The 12,748-nt window shown below is 43.5% G+C and overlaps 1 protein-coding gene across 5 annotated transcripts in view; it reads right to left on the bottom strand.

The window, feature by feature from the left end:
- The window catches only part of UNC13B (unc-13 homolog B), a 180,911-nt gene extending 168,736 nt beyond the window's left edge, over positions 1–12,175 (bottom strand). For all 5 annotated transcript variants that reach the window (XM_031062858.1, XM_031062855.1, XM_031062859.1 and 2 more), the window contains exons 1-4: positions 12,151–12,175; positions 8,864–8,963; positions 4,905–5,022; positions 3,833–3,956 (exon numbers count right to left, since the gene is read on the bottom strand). In XM_031062858.1, coding sequence (XP_030918718.1) covers positions 3,833–3,956; positions 4,905–5,022; positions 8,864–8,868 — 247 coding nt within the window. In that variant the 5' untranslated portion in view covers positions 8,869–8,963; positions 12,151–12,175. The remainder of the gene's footprint in view (positions 1–3,832; positions 3,957–4,904; positions 5,023–8,863; positions 8,964–12,150) is intronic.
- Positions 12,176–12,748: the final 573 nt, after the last annotated feature.

The following is a 12,748-nucleotide window of genomic DNA, read 5'->3' on the forward strand; positions in this document are numbered from 1 at the left end:
CCTAAAGCTTTTTTTCTCCTCAGGTTTTCTGGTCCTTGCTCTGAACCTTGCGCATCACCTTGATCCTTCTGAGTTTTCCCAAGGTAGCAAGTCCTGGGCTAGGGCAAAACCTAGCTTGGCAGGAATGAGAACAAGGGCTGAAAGCAGAAATTATACCCTCTTTCCCCCTATTTTCCAGCAAGTGTTCCCCTGGCTTCCCCTCTTCCCAGACCAAATTTCTTCCCTTTCCCAATGTATGGGAATCTTCTTGACTTCTCACTGAAATGACTTGGCTGAGCTGAGTTTTTTTTCCTGTTCAGTTCCCAAGACACTAAAATAACAAAGCACATTTACCCTACCTCATGGTTAGATGCAGATCAGCACACTCCCACCCTGGGAGTGTTGAGAACACTAAAAGCATCTTCACTCCAATTATGAACTAGAAACTGCTTGGCACAGAACCAAACTGTTATAGTTTGGGAGCCAAAAGCATTTTTGAGTACTGCATCCTGTGAGGGATTTGCACAGTCACTGCACTTCTAAAAAAGGGGGACAGAGTAAATTGCTATCAAGCAGAACAATTTTACATTTGGAAAGCAGCATCCTGAAAAATCTGTGCCAATACACACTCACTGCATCAAAACAATAATAGCAAGATTGTCTTCTGCCTACCAGAAAATTTTCTAAACCAACCAAGGAAAGCAGTATCCCTCCACTGTCTCTCTTGTTCCAAAGAGGAAACAGATATTATCAGAGGAGAAAGTGGCTCCAGCCTGTCTCAGCTAACAACCACTTCTTGCCATGAAGAAGGCAGTTTGCTGCCATTTTTAGACTACCAAGCACAAATCTTCTCACTCTACAGGTTAATACAATGCCTCACATTTCCCATCCCCACTATTTGTTACGTTTTTGTATCAGAGGATTTGCAGCCGTTCTGTTTCTGCGAGACTGCACATTAAAGAACATGGGGCTGGCAGAGAGCATCGTACGACAGCCTGGTCCCCAGGACTGCAGTCCATCACACAGAGATAAGCAACACAGCAGGGCCCACAGAGCTGCCCTCCGCTGTGACATCAGCACGTGCTGATGTCACACTAACTGACCACAAGGCAACAGCTGCAGTTTCTAAACCTCTGTGCACACACCATCATGTTTTACATCAAGGACTTCAGCTTTTCTGGTTTTCAAATAATTTATTCTTTTTTTCAAACCCTTAAAAACCTCTCAAGCTCCACCTAAATACAATGAAATATTTTAAATACATTGGATAACCTGGGGTACTGTATCTGCGTGCATCTAAATGAGACAGCAGCCAGAAATCACAGAAAAAGCACAGCAGCACAGCCAAACAGGAGAACACACAGGTTTTTTAAAGCTACTATCCCAGGCAGCAATGTTTTACCCAACTTGAAAAGCAGCACAAGCTGTACATGAGCCCACACATCACTCTGGTTCTCATGCATCTACAATAGTCCAGAGATCTTCACCTGGGAAACAAAACATGACACACAATGTTCTTAAGTGTCACTCCAAACCTTTTAGTAAAATCTTGCCTCTACGGCCCAGCTTCTGACTTAAGAACTTCCACAGCACATCAGTGATCCATTTACTTCCCTGTGTAGGGATAAAGCAGCAGCTCCCAACTCATATGATAAAGAATCTTAACATGCAGGGCACTAAGAATCCATATTGTTGCCATCCAGCAAAGGGAAACTGACCTGCAAATCCACTGGGAGAGACGCAGAGGCAGTGCTGTGAGCTCCATGCACCCCTCCAAGGGAAAGGAGACAGAGCCTAATCCATGGTGCAGAGTACTCCTCTGTCCCAAAGGTGATGGCAGGAGACACTTAGTCATGGTGTGAGGGGAAGCACCACTGGAGTAGGGTTGATGCCACTTTCTAGAGGAGTATGACACACCCTTAGCGCCTCCTGCTTTTCAACCTGCTTCTGACCTTGCCATGGCACATCAGACTGAAAATGGAGATCAAAGCAAAAACTGCAGCACTCTTCTAGGGAAGAGCAGCCTTTGAAGAGCTAACTCATGCACCCATTTTTTCCTGGACATTATGAAACCCTGGACATGCAGACAACTCTTCACACACTAGAACAAAAACCGTTCAATGCAACAGTGCAGAATCCCTGTTATTTCAGTATTTGGCATGGTAAGCAAAGACATAAGCAATGTGAAAACACATTATTACATGAAATACTTTGATTTTTAAAATTCAGATGTTCTAACATATCTACATGGAGTCTGTTTTCTTATGCTTGAAAAAAGTACTTCAAAATGCAATGCAGTCCATAATATGAATGGCAAAAGAATGCAAATTCTCTTTTGGACACTATCAGTACAAAGGGAGACACCAGAACTTCATTTTCTTTTAAAGCAGTTTACAAGGAAGTGTGGCAGAATTAATTCAGATGAGAAGGCAGTGGCTACAAGCCTTGCCTTCAGCTCTGTGTGCTTGTTCTGTCCCTCCCATAAGCCTCAACACTTGTACCGAAGAACCAAGATTTTTGGTGAGGTAAAAGAGGCTTGCTCCTCCTCTTGCATAAAAAGCAACTTCAGAATAAACCTCCTACAAACAGTAGCAGTGGAACACCAGGGTATTTCCCTGGGGAAGAGGGATGGCTGCTGACCAGAATCAGACAGCTGTCAGGACAGCTGAGGTGTCAGGCACCTCTTCCCCTTTGCATGCTGGACTGTATTTGAAGAGCAGTGCCACTGCTCCTACAGAACACTGTGCTCTCCCAGAAGTACAACCATCCAGGGGACTGTGCACACTCACAACAGTGCACTCACAGCACAAAATTAAAATTGGATTGACTCTTCACCTGCAGGGACAAGCCTGCATCATCCCCTAGCACCAGGAAGCAGAGTATGAGACCCACAGATGTCCTAAGTTCTTCCCACAACAGATGGACAATCCTGACAGGTGCAGACCAAACGCCAGTGCCTGCACAAACACTCTATTCCTGCTTAGAGCAGGATACAAATTGCTCACACTGACTAGGGCATTGCAGCAAAAAGGATGCAACAGGGAGAGGGAGATGGATGAGCCTTGCAATGACAGAACATTTTGAAACACTTCAATGCTCAGTGCATGAAAAAAAAAAATAACACAAACCCCAAAAACATCATCTCAGTTCTTTATCCCAAGCATCAGCCAAGAGCTGGAAAGAGAAGTTATGCAAGCCTAGGATGCATTCTGGCTAAGGCCTTACTTTTGGGTTTTATTTGGTTTGGGGGCTGTTTTTGTTTGCTTAAGTAAAATAAAATTTTAAAATTACACACAACTTTACTTGAGATCAGTTTGCTCCAATTAGCTGCTTTTCCATATTTTGCATTTTTCAACCATAAATAATTGCCAGAAAGGCAGTTCTTACCACATTAAGTTATTTATATACTCTGCTAATGATAATGTTCAGGAGCACTAAGCATTAATGTTTCACTCACTGAACTGCACATGTCTAAGAGGGCTACGTGCACTCACCACAGAATAGCTCTAACAACTTACTTGACCTCCTCTAGAGCCAAATCTGTCTAGATTCAAAGAAGCAAATGCTCTCGCTCAGGAAGAAAATCTGTGACTACACAATCCTGAAACACTATCAGAAGAAAAAACTGCTGCTAGTCTAAATATTCCAGCAACCAGGGACTTGCAAATATTTCATACTTATTCAGATCTTGTTGGAAAGAAGCCAAACAATTAATACCACCCACATGACCTCCACTGAACTATACTGACTGAACAGAGAATGAACACAAAACACAACTTAATTATAAAGCTTCAGTTGTTCCCACTTTCTCTCCACTGTCAGCACCCTAGGTAAGTTATGGAAATGCACTCACCAAAAGGTAATTCAAATCTTGTGTCCAGTAAAATTTTATGAGGAGTGGGGTTTTTGGTTCCACAGATTTCATCATGTTTCATTACAACTTCTGCCTCCAGTGTAGACCATTCCCCAGGACCTTCCTGCGAATCAAAGGCCTTAAGTGAACAAACATTCAAGTCTGCAGAACTTTATGCATCAACACTCACACATTTGCTAATACAGTCCAAAAAGAGCTTAACAGCATTATCAACCCAATTTAACATCAAATTACATCCATTCAGCATGCACTGGCTTTTTCTTCCAAACTGGATTTTCTTCCATATCTCAGAGGCACCTACCAGAGCAAGCAGCAAAGAGAAGTGCTGCCTTCTCAGTGGAACTGCAAAGGTAGACCCTCAAAGGCAGGACTGAGGAGCACCTGGACAGCGAGAGGAACTGAGCACCAGCCAGACCTCATGGCCACACTGCAGAGCATCCCCACTCTTTTCCTTTTATGGAAAATATAATCTATCTCTCCCTGCTCAAATCCAATAATCTTCTACGTAAATACTCTAAAATTTGAGTTAAAAATGCTTAGCTGCAACAACTGCCAAACTCAGTAGCTAGGGCAGTTACAGACATTGACACATCCAACTTCCTACTTTTGTCCACATATATTAGTATAAGGTTCACCTAACACTATAACCAGAAGCCCTAAGAAGATACTGCATAGGTCCCCTGGGCCTACCTTGTCAGCTGGACAAGACAGAGGTCTTTAGCAGTAAGTCATAGGAATCTGACCATCAGACTAAGCAGTCAGTTCTTAAGACTTCAGACACTTAGGTCTGTGCTCCTTAACAGATCAGACCCTTGTTCTTGAGTCCACACAAGTGAAATGAAACCAAAGAGCCCTATGTGAGGGCTCTCACTTGTGATCTCACTACAAAATCAAAACTAATGTGGTGAGACAGCCCTCCCTGCTCACTCAGCCTTCCTGACTTCACAAGTAGAAGTTTTGCTGAGGAGCTCAGTCTGGGCTGCACCAGGCCAGATTTGTAATGCATTAATTATCAACACTGGAGCAAATACAGGTTCTCTGTCAGCTTAACCTCATCAGACTGGTGAATGGCCTTCAGAGCAATCCACACGGTCCCAACCAGGGTGTCCCATATCAGTCCTTTGTTCCATACTTCCACAATTAGGCCCAGGTCCAGCCGATTGATTTCACTGCAAGAAAAGTAAAGGCAGAACAGATGAGAAAAAAGCAGAATACAATCTAATTTTGTTTCATGTTCTGCATTACCACCATGATTATACCAGCGAACTATTTCCACAGAGTGGTGTCAAGTTACAGAGAGCTCCTGGAAGTGTGTGGCTGAGGCAGCTTATACTCACAGGGAACACCAGTTTCTAGTAACTCACAGTTTAATACTAATTACACAAAGAGTGCAAACTAAAACTCTGAACTATGTCATGCATGAACTGCCAGCAGGGAACTCATCACTGCAGCTATGTACACAGGAGAAGGAAGAGTACCTTGGACCAAAACCTAGAGGTGAGCTGTTCTTTGTCATCAGGCACCCCATTTCTAACAAAGTGGGTGTCTCCCTTGGCAGCACAGCAACATGGGTGTACTCTGGCAGGTGCAAACATGCCAATACTTACCTGTGAGTGGAGGTACTCCTAGCCAAAAGTAACAGTCCCACATCCAGCACAGCTGCATCAGCAGTACTACCTATTTCTCAGGGCTGTGTATCGCCACTTCTGCTCCAGCACCAGCTACTTCCACACAGCCACTGAGTGACAGGTTCTTGGAAATACTGATCTGAAAGTTTTCACAAACAACTTTCCTCTCATTAAGAAAAGGATGCATCTCAAATTTGCTTCTTCTCAATGTTTTATAGCTTTTATGCCTCGCTTCTGCATACTGGTTTGTAACATGCCCACTTCAGAACAGCCTAACACATACACAGCAGACGCTGGTAAAAACAACAAAGTAGAGAATAATCCCGAGCTGTCTGTTGACACCACAGCTGTCTCACACTTATCAGGAAGAAAGGCTATAAGCCATAATTTTTAGTGCTCAGGGCTTCCCTTCATTGCAACTGTTAATCCCCAAAAGTAGGCATCTTGGACATTCAGTGCTGATGCCCTCTGCTCAAACATATTTATGTTACAGCTATCAAGGAAATTTAAAAGCAATGTTACTGTCTTATTTCTATAGACTGCCGTCATGGCCAAAATAAGAAAGAGTTGCTGCAAATCCAAGCATCCACTTGAACTGTGTCTCCTTCTCACAGTTGAAAGAGAACATCGTATCTACAAGGTTCAAGACAAACCCTACAATTACAGTAAAGCATATAAATGTCTATGTTAAATCCAAGTGCTTCTGCTCTTGTTTGAGACACAGGAATTGCGGTTAGGAGTGTTCAGTGTTTGAGTGGCTCAGTCTGCAACAGTTCAAAATTAAGCTGTTACACAGCCTTCTATGAGTCCACTGCTAGCATCTTGTAATCGAGTCTCCAGCATCCTCTGCTCTGATAGGGTTACTCAGTATGGCAAACAGCTGTACCAGCACTGCTCTGCCCTCACCCTGCTTGACATTCATCAGACTGCAGGTCGATGATGACTGGCTGACTACTGGCTGGAACAGTGTGAGTCCAGAAAGGGAAGGGAAGGAAGTAATACTATATTTTCAGTCACAGTGTAAAACCATGTACTTTGCTTCAACATACACTGTCAGGGCAGGACACTGGTCATGATACACCCAAAGGGCTCCTCTACAGATCTCCAAAGGATAGGTCACTAGGTAAGAAAAATAAATAAAGAGAATTTCTGTACAGTGGCTTTTTTTGCCTTTGTGTCTCCCTTTCTCCACCTTCTGGTTAGATGCAGAACAGCTTCTAAGAACAAAAGAGCTAAGACTGAAATTTGGTGTCCATCCCTTTCCACACACACACAGGATTTAAATAAAGGCATTTCTCACAACTTCAACACCAATTTAATCACCGTGTTCTAAACATCACTGGACACCTTCACTCGAGGTGTTTCCTGCAAATATGAAGCAAATACACAGTTGTTTTAAAGCTCCTTCAAAATTCGAAGAGGTCCCCAGGGAATACATTGAAGTGCTTAACTGGTCTGGTACATAGCCAAATCTCAAACAACCCCAGAGACCCAAATTCTGCAGTGCTTTGTCACACAAGGAGTTTGGCAGCAAAACCAACAAACACAGACAGGAAGCATTTTTTTGCTTATGGTCTGTTCTTATACTATGCCTCGTGAAAAAGGTAAACACAGCACAGACAGTAAAAGCAGCCTTCCCTTGGGGAAAAACTGCTGTGCTCAAAATCCTTTTCCAACTCCAGAAAGAAAAACAGCAAACTAGAGAACAGCAGTATTGGAATACCAGCACTGTTTCCCCTAGGACAACTTAATGTACACAGGATCATGCAAAACACATTCGTTCCCACATGTAATATTTCTGTTATAAGGAGACACCAGAACTACTGTAGAGTTGCCTGGCTAAAGCAGGGACAATAATGGCAAGGTAGTTCAGCTAATATTCTGCTTCCATATTCCCTAGCAACTAATTATGGAGCGTCTCAGTGACTTTATAGCATGCTAGCTCAGCTCTCAGCTGATACCAGAGTGCAGCTTCAGGAGCTGCTTGAGGGGAAGGAGAAGCAACCACAGGAGCCTTCATCCAACACATTCAAGTGCTTTCTTAAATCACCACTGAGAAGCCTCCTTCGTAGCTGGCTGGGTTTAAAGCTAGCTCCTGCCCACAGGATGAGCACAAATCACAGGCAGAAAGAGTTAGTAGTTTGAGTATGGGCATGTGACTCAAATGGTAGGTTCAACTCCTTGTCCCAGCCTTACCCAGTCCTGAAATGTTTTACATCAGAGACAGCCAAGGCCTCTGTCCAGGAGCTGCAGAGCTGAGCAGATGCTGGTGCTCAGGAGTGTGTGCATTTCACCAGATGACAAAGGACAGGCTCCAGACTGTCCATACAGGAGCATACACCTTTTGAGCTGCCCCAAAAGCAGAGTACTACCAAACAAGGGAGGTGGGAGCACAGCTATGATGAAAATGCTGTACTGACCCAGGTGGCCTCCTTAACCTGAGGCAACAACCTCCCACTTTCAGCTGAGGAGAAACAAAGAAACAATGCTGCTGGATTATGAAACATATTCACAAAATTCCATGGGGGGGATGTCTCTTACTGCAGATACTGTGTAAATACCTCAAACACATTGAGAAACAGCAGCACTAGCTTTGACCCCACAAGATGAATACAACATCACTTCCCCCCCCATTTAGTAAATTTAGTTCAATTTGCCTTACAAAGCTATAGAAACAGAAGCAAATGCAGTATAATCAATAAATCATCCATCCACCAGAAAAAAACCCCACCATTTTAAAAGACACTGGGAAATCCCTGGCTATGTCACATCTGTGAGAACCAAGGCAAATCAGAAGTGCCAAGTGCACCAGAAACCCTGGGAAAGCTGGAATGAACTGGTTTTGCTGCTCATGGAGCAGCTCCCCACTGAGGTAACCAGGATCACCTCTTAGAAGCCCTGAGTGCACTAACAACAGCCTTTAATTGCCCTGACCAGCCTCTCCATCCCTCTTCCCACACCCAGGAGCTCCATTTAAGCTCAGCTATGGGCCTTTAGTCCTTGGCTAAGCTATGTTGTAGGTGTGTGTGTGTGTCTCGGCTTACAGGCACAGCTGTGCACATACTGGTCAAGGAAAACATCAATCCAGACCCAACCCACACAGTAATTTCCCAGTTCAACCTCAGACTCGGCCTCTCACTACAAACCTGACTGGCAATTCCATGGCACCAGCCAAGACAATCTCCCAGCACACATCCTCCACCACAGCCCAATGCGTACAACAGGAAAGAAATTATTTAGGTTGCCACCAGGCTTGTGCATTTTATCTACCCAAACATTCCAGTTCCTACACACTCTAGCAGCTCTGTATGAACACCAGGGTCACAGAAGAACTCAACCAGGAGTACCTCCATAGCACCATGCTGTGCACCACCATACTTACAACATAAAATCCTGTTCCCAGCAGGGCTGGTCACCTCGCACGGCCACCGTCGTGCTCTTCACATTTTGCACTTTCAAGGTCACATATGTATTGAATTTATCTGCGGAATGAGACACAAAATGTTACCTCCATCGTCATACTCTTTCATCACATCACCTGCAACACTGCAATGTTTTCAGTTCATACAGTGCATCCAGGGAGGTCTCAGATGAAAAGCCCATACAGGAAGATATCACTGGGGTTGAGAAGCCAAATGTTCAAGATGTTTTCCACACGCATCAAATTTTCAATCACAGCCTTTTTAGAAATTCAAGCACAAATGAACAAAAAAACCCAAGTATTCACTTGCAGTAAGACAGGGACAAAGAATGCAAAATCATGAAGATCATAGACTTGGTATGATGCTGCTCCAGAAATGCAGACAAAAGGAAGAAGTGACAGTCCAAAGGCACAGGACCCATCACGAATACCAAACTGCGAAAAACAAACTTGCAAAACATACAAGCAAGAGATTGGGTTGGTCATATCATCTCTTCCCTCCTGACCCAACTGCTTTCCTAGTCCCAATTCAGTTTTCCACCCATGAGTCTACAAAGAACTTTACAGACCAGTCAGGGGCAGAAGAAAAATATAGATTTATTGGTAAGTGTGCTGAAACGGACCTGACCTAGGAAAACCACATCACACTCACATCTAGACAAGACAGTCTCTGTTTAGATGTTTTGCTTTTAATTTTAAATCTGAAGAAAAATCCTGGAAGAACTTTTTTCCTAATTTCTGCTATCTCTTTGCTAATAAAACCAAAAGCAGCAAAGCACAGACACATTCAAACTTTGAATATCAGCATGCAAGAAGGAACAAACTCCCTTTTAAGGGGAGTTATCACCTCAGGCCTATGTATCAGTATCAAACAGACTGTAACAAGACATGCGAAATACTCAGAAAGCAGTGTACAAATTTTAATACTTCAATTCTGCTGCATCTATTCACAGTGTTGGATCTCAAGTCAATTTTAATACTGTCAAAATTTCACATGGAAAACAAAGATGTACTAGTCAAGGTGGCTTTACAAAGGGGAAATCATAGCTGACAAATCTGATGACCTTCTAGGGCTACAGCACTGTTGGATGGGGCAGAGTAACTGACATTGTCTGCCTGGACATGTGCAAAGCACAACATCCTTGTCTTTAATTCAGAGAGCCATGGTTTGATGGATGGAGCACTCTGTGGACAAAGAACTGGCTGCTGGCCACACCCAAAGACTTGTGTTCTTTGATTCATTGTCCATCTGGTTACCAGTGGTAAGTGGTGTCCCTCAGGGGTCAGACTGCGGCTGATACTGTTCATCATCTTTGTCAGTGACAAAAGAGTGGGATCAGGGTCACCCTCAGCAAGTTCACTGATGGCACCAAGCTGTGTGGTGCAGTCATGCTCTGGAGGGAAGGGATGCCATTCAGAGGGACCTGGACAGGCTGGAGAGGTGGGACTGTGCAAACCTCATGAAGGTGGCTTATGAGTAACTCAGCATAAGGCAGCAGTGTGTGCTCACAGCCCAGAAAGCCAAAAGTATCCTAGAATGCCAACCAAAGGAGTGTGAGCAGCAGGTCGAGGAAGACAATTCATCCCCTCTACACTTGTGACATCCCACGTGGATTACCGCATACAGTTCTGGCATCTCCATCATAAGAAGGACACACAAGTGTGTTGGAGCAAGTGCAGAGGAGGAAACAAAGTCGGTAAGAAGAGCTGAGCACCTCCCCTATGAAGACAGGCTCAGAAAGTCAGGGCTGTTCAGCCTGGCACAGAGAAGATTGTGTAGAGATCTCACAGCAATCTCCCGATATCTGAAGGGGTCTACAGGGAATCCAGAAAGTGACTCTTCATCAGGGACCATAGTGATAGGACAGGGAATAAAAGGTACATATTGAAAGACGGGAAATTTAGTCGGATATTAGCAAGGAATTCTTTACTGTCAAGGTGTTGAGACACTGGCTCAGGTTGCCCAAGGAAGCTGTGGATGCCCAATCCTGACAGTGTTTGAGGCCAGGCAGGATAAGACACTGGTCTAGTGGAAGGTGTCCCTGCCCATGGCATGGAACTAGATAATTCTTTAGGCCCTTTCCAAATCCTTAACATTCTATGACTGTATGACAGTATCATTTTAATGCATCATTGCGATGGGTTACTTTAGCACACCTCAGCATCTAGCTACCAATATCCTAACGTGAAGGGAAGAAACAGAAATTACATGATCCAGAAGCTCAGGAAGGAGTCTGAGTCACTGAATTGTGATTCCTACATATCCAGTTATTCATTACTACATTACCCCTCCCTGTCTACTTTACTCCTGCATCCTCCTGGGACATTGAGCTTGTCAGTGAAACCACACACCTTCGCTGAGTTAAACCTAGTCTAGAGGACAAATCTTTTGCATTTGTGAGCAGATCTCTTGATTAGGGAAAAGATAACGTACACACTGTCTCCTTTCCAGTCTGGGCGCTCAGTTTTCCTTCCCTGGAAATTAAAGGTTGGTGCACAGACAGACCTTAATCTGCCATAAAATATGGATGAGTCCTAGAAAGTTTTCTGTCATAATCTGAGGATGGCTATATCCAAAGAATTAAGCTGAACAATTAAATTATGAATACAGGTGGGCAATCAGATCTAAACACTTGAATACGTGTTATGCCAGCAGTTTTTATTAATAGGAGTTTTATAAAAGTGCTTATTCTTTTGTAAACTGTACATCAAATTTCAATTGATAAATCTATTTGCTTGCTAAGGGATTCCTTGCTGGCTTCTGAACCACAGTGAAAAGAAACTGCCCAGACTGTAAATTCAGGGTGTGAATAGCTGTTGCAGACACAAAACCAGTGGATGGGATTTTAATTCCAAGCACAGTCATTACTGACTGCCACATTCAGATTCACTTCTGCAGTTCCATCCAGCAAACCCAGTCAGGATTGAGAAGGCACAAAATCCACAGACACACACACACCAGTTCTGCTTAGTGGACATTTTCAGACCCTGTTTTGTACAGGGACTCATTCATCACCTGTTCAGGCCAGGTTGAGCAGATAGAGGTTTCTTACCACCGTGACACCAGGTCACAGCCTCAAGTTTTCTCTAACTCAAACTGCCTGGATTCTCAAAGTAGATTAGGTCACTCCTAAGGAGAACATGAAGGAGCTCAGATGAGGTGGAGGAAAACTGGAGGGAGCAGCACGAACAGCAGGGAGAGAGCCGGGGTCCCCACTGCTGCAAACAAGCAGAAGACCATGACTTACCTGGTGGTCCATGGAGTTTAGCTTTTTTTACTGTAAAGAGAAAAAAGGAAAAGAACAAAATAAGAGATTGTCAGTGATTTTGTCCTGCTACAGTTTCCTTTGAGTTAAAGCATCACAGTGCATTATATTAACTAGACAACATCCTCTGCACAGTCCTGGTAGCTGGAAATTCACACTCAGTTAAACAGATCTGAAGACAAGAACTCCACTGTACCCCATGGCAGCTCTCTAAAGTGAGGCATTTAAAAAAACAATTACAGGCTTAATGTTTGGAAAGCAATGTGATATGTCTAATGCAAAGCAATCTCAACATCACCCCTTTGCAACCAGAAGTGACTGCTGCTTAGCAAGATGTCATCTCATACCACCTCACTTACAAAGTTACTTACAAACACTCTAGAAGAAATAAACAATTCTTTATAAACAAAGAAATTCTCCAAACACTGTATAGCAGAGGACAAACTGAAAATAATCAAGCCTGAATAGCAGCTCTGTAAGTAGCTCTATACTATGACATTGTCAATTAAATTAAATAAGCCAAACAAACAGCAGTGTAAACTCAAATGTCATTTTTACAAGCTCTACTCTGTTAATTTAA

This window comes from Geospiza fortis, unplaced genomic scaffold (assembly GCF_000277835.1).
Source record: "Geospiza fortis unplaced genomic scaffold, GeoFor_1.0 scaffold878, whole genome shotgun sequence".
Taxonomy (NCBI): Eukaryota; Metazoa; Chordata; class Aves; order Passeriformes; family Thraupidae; genus Geospiza; species Geospiza fortis.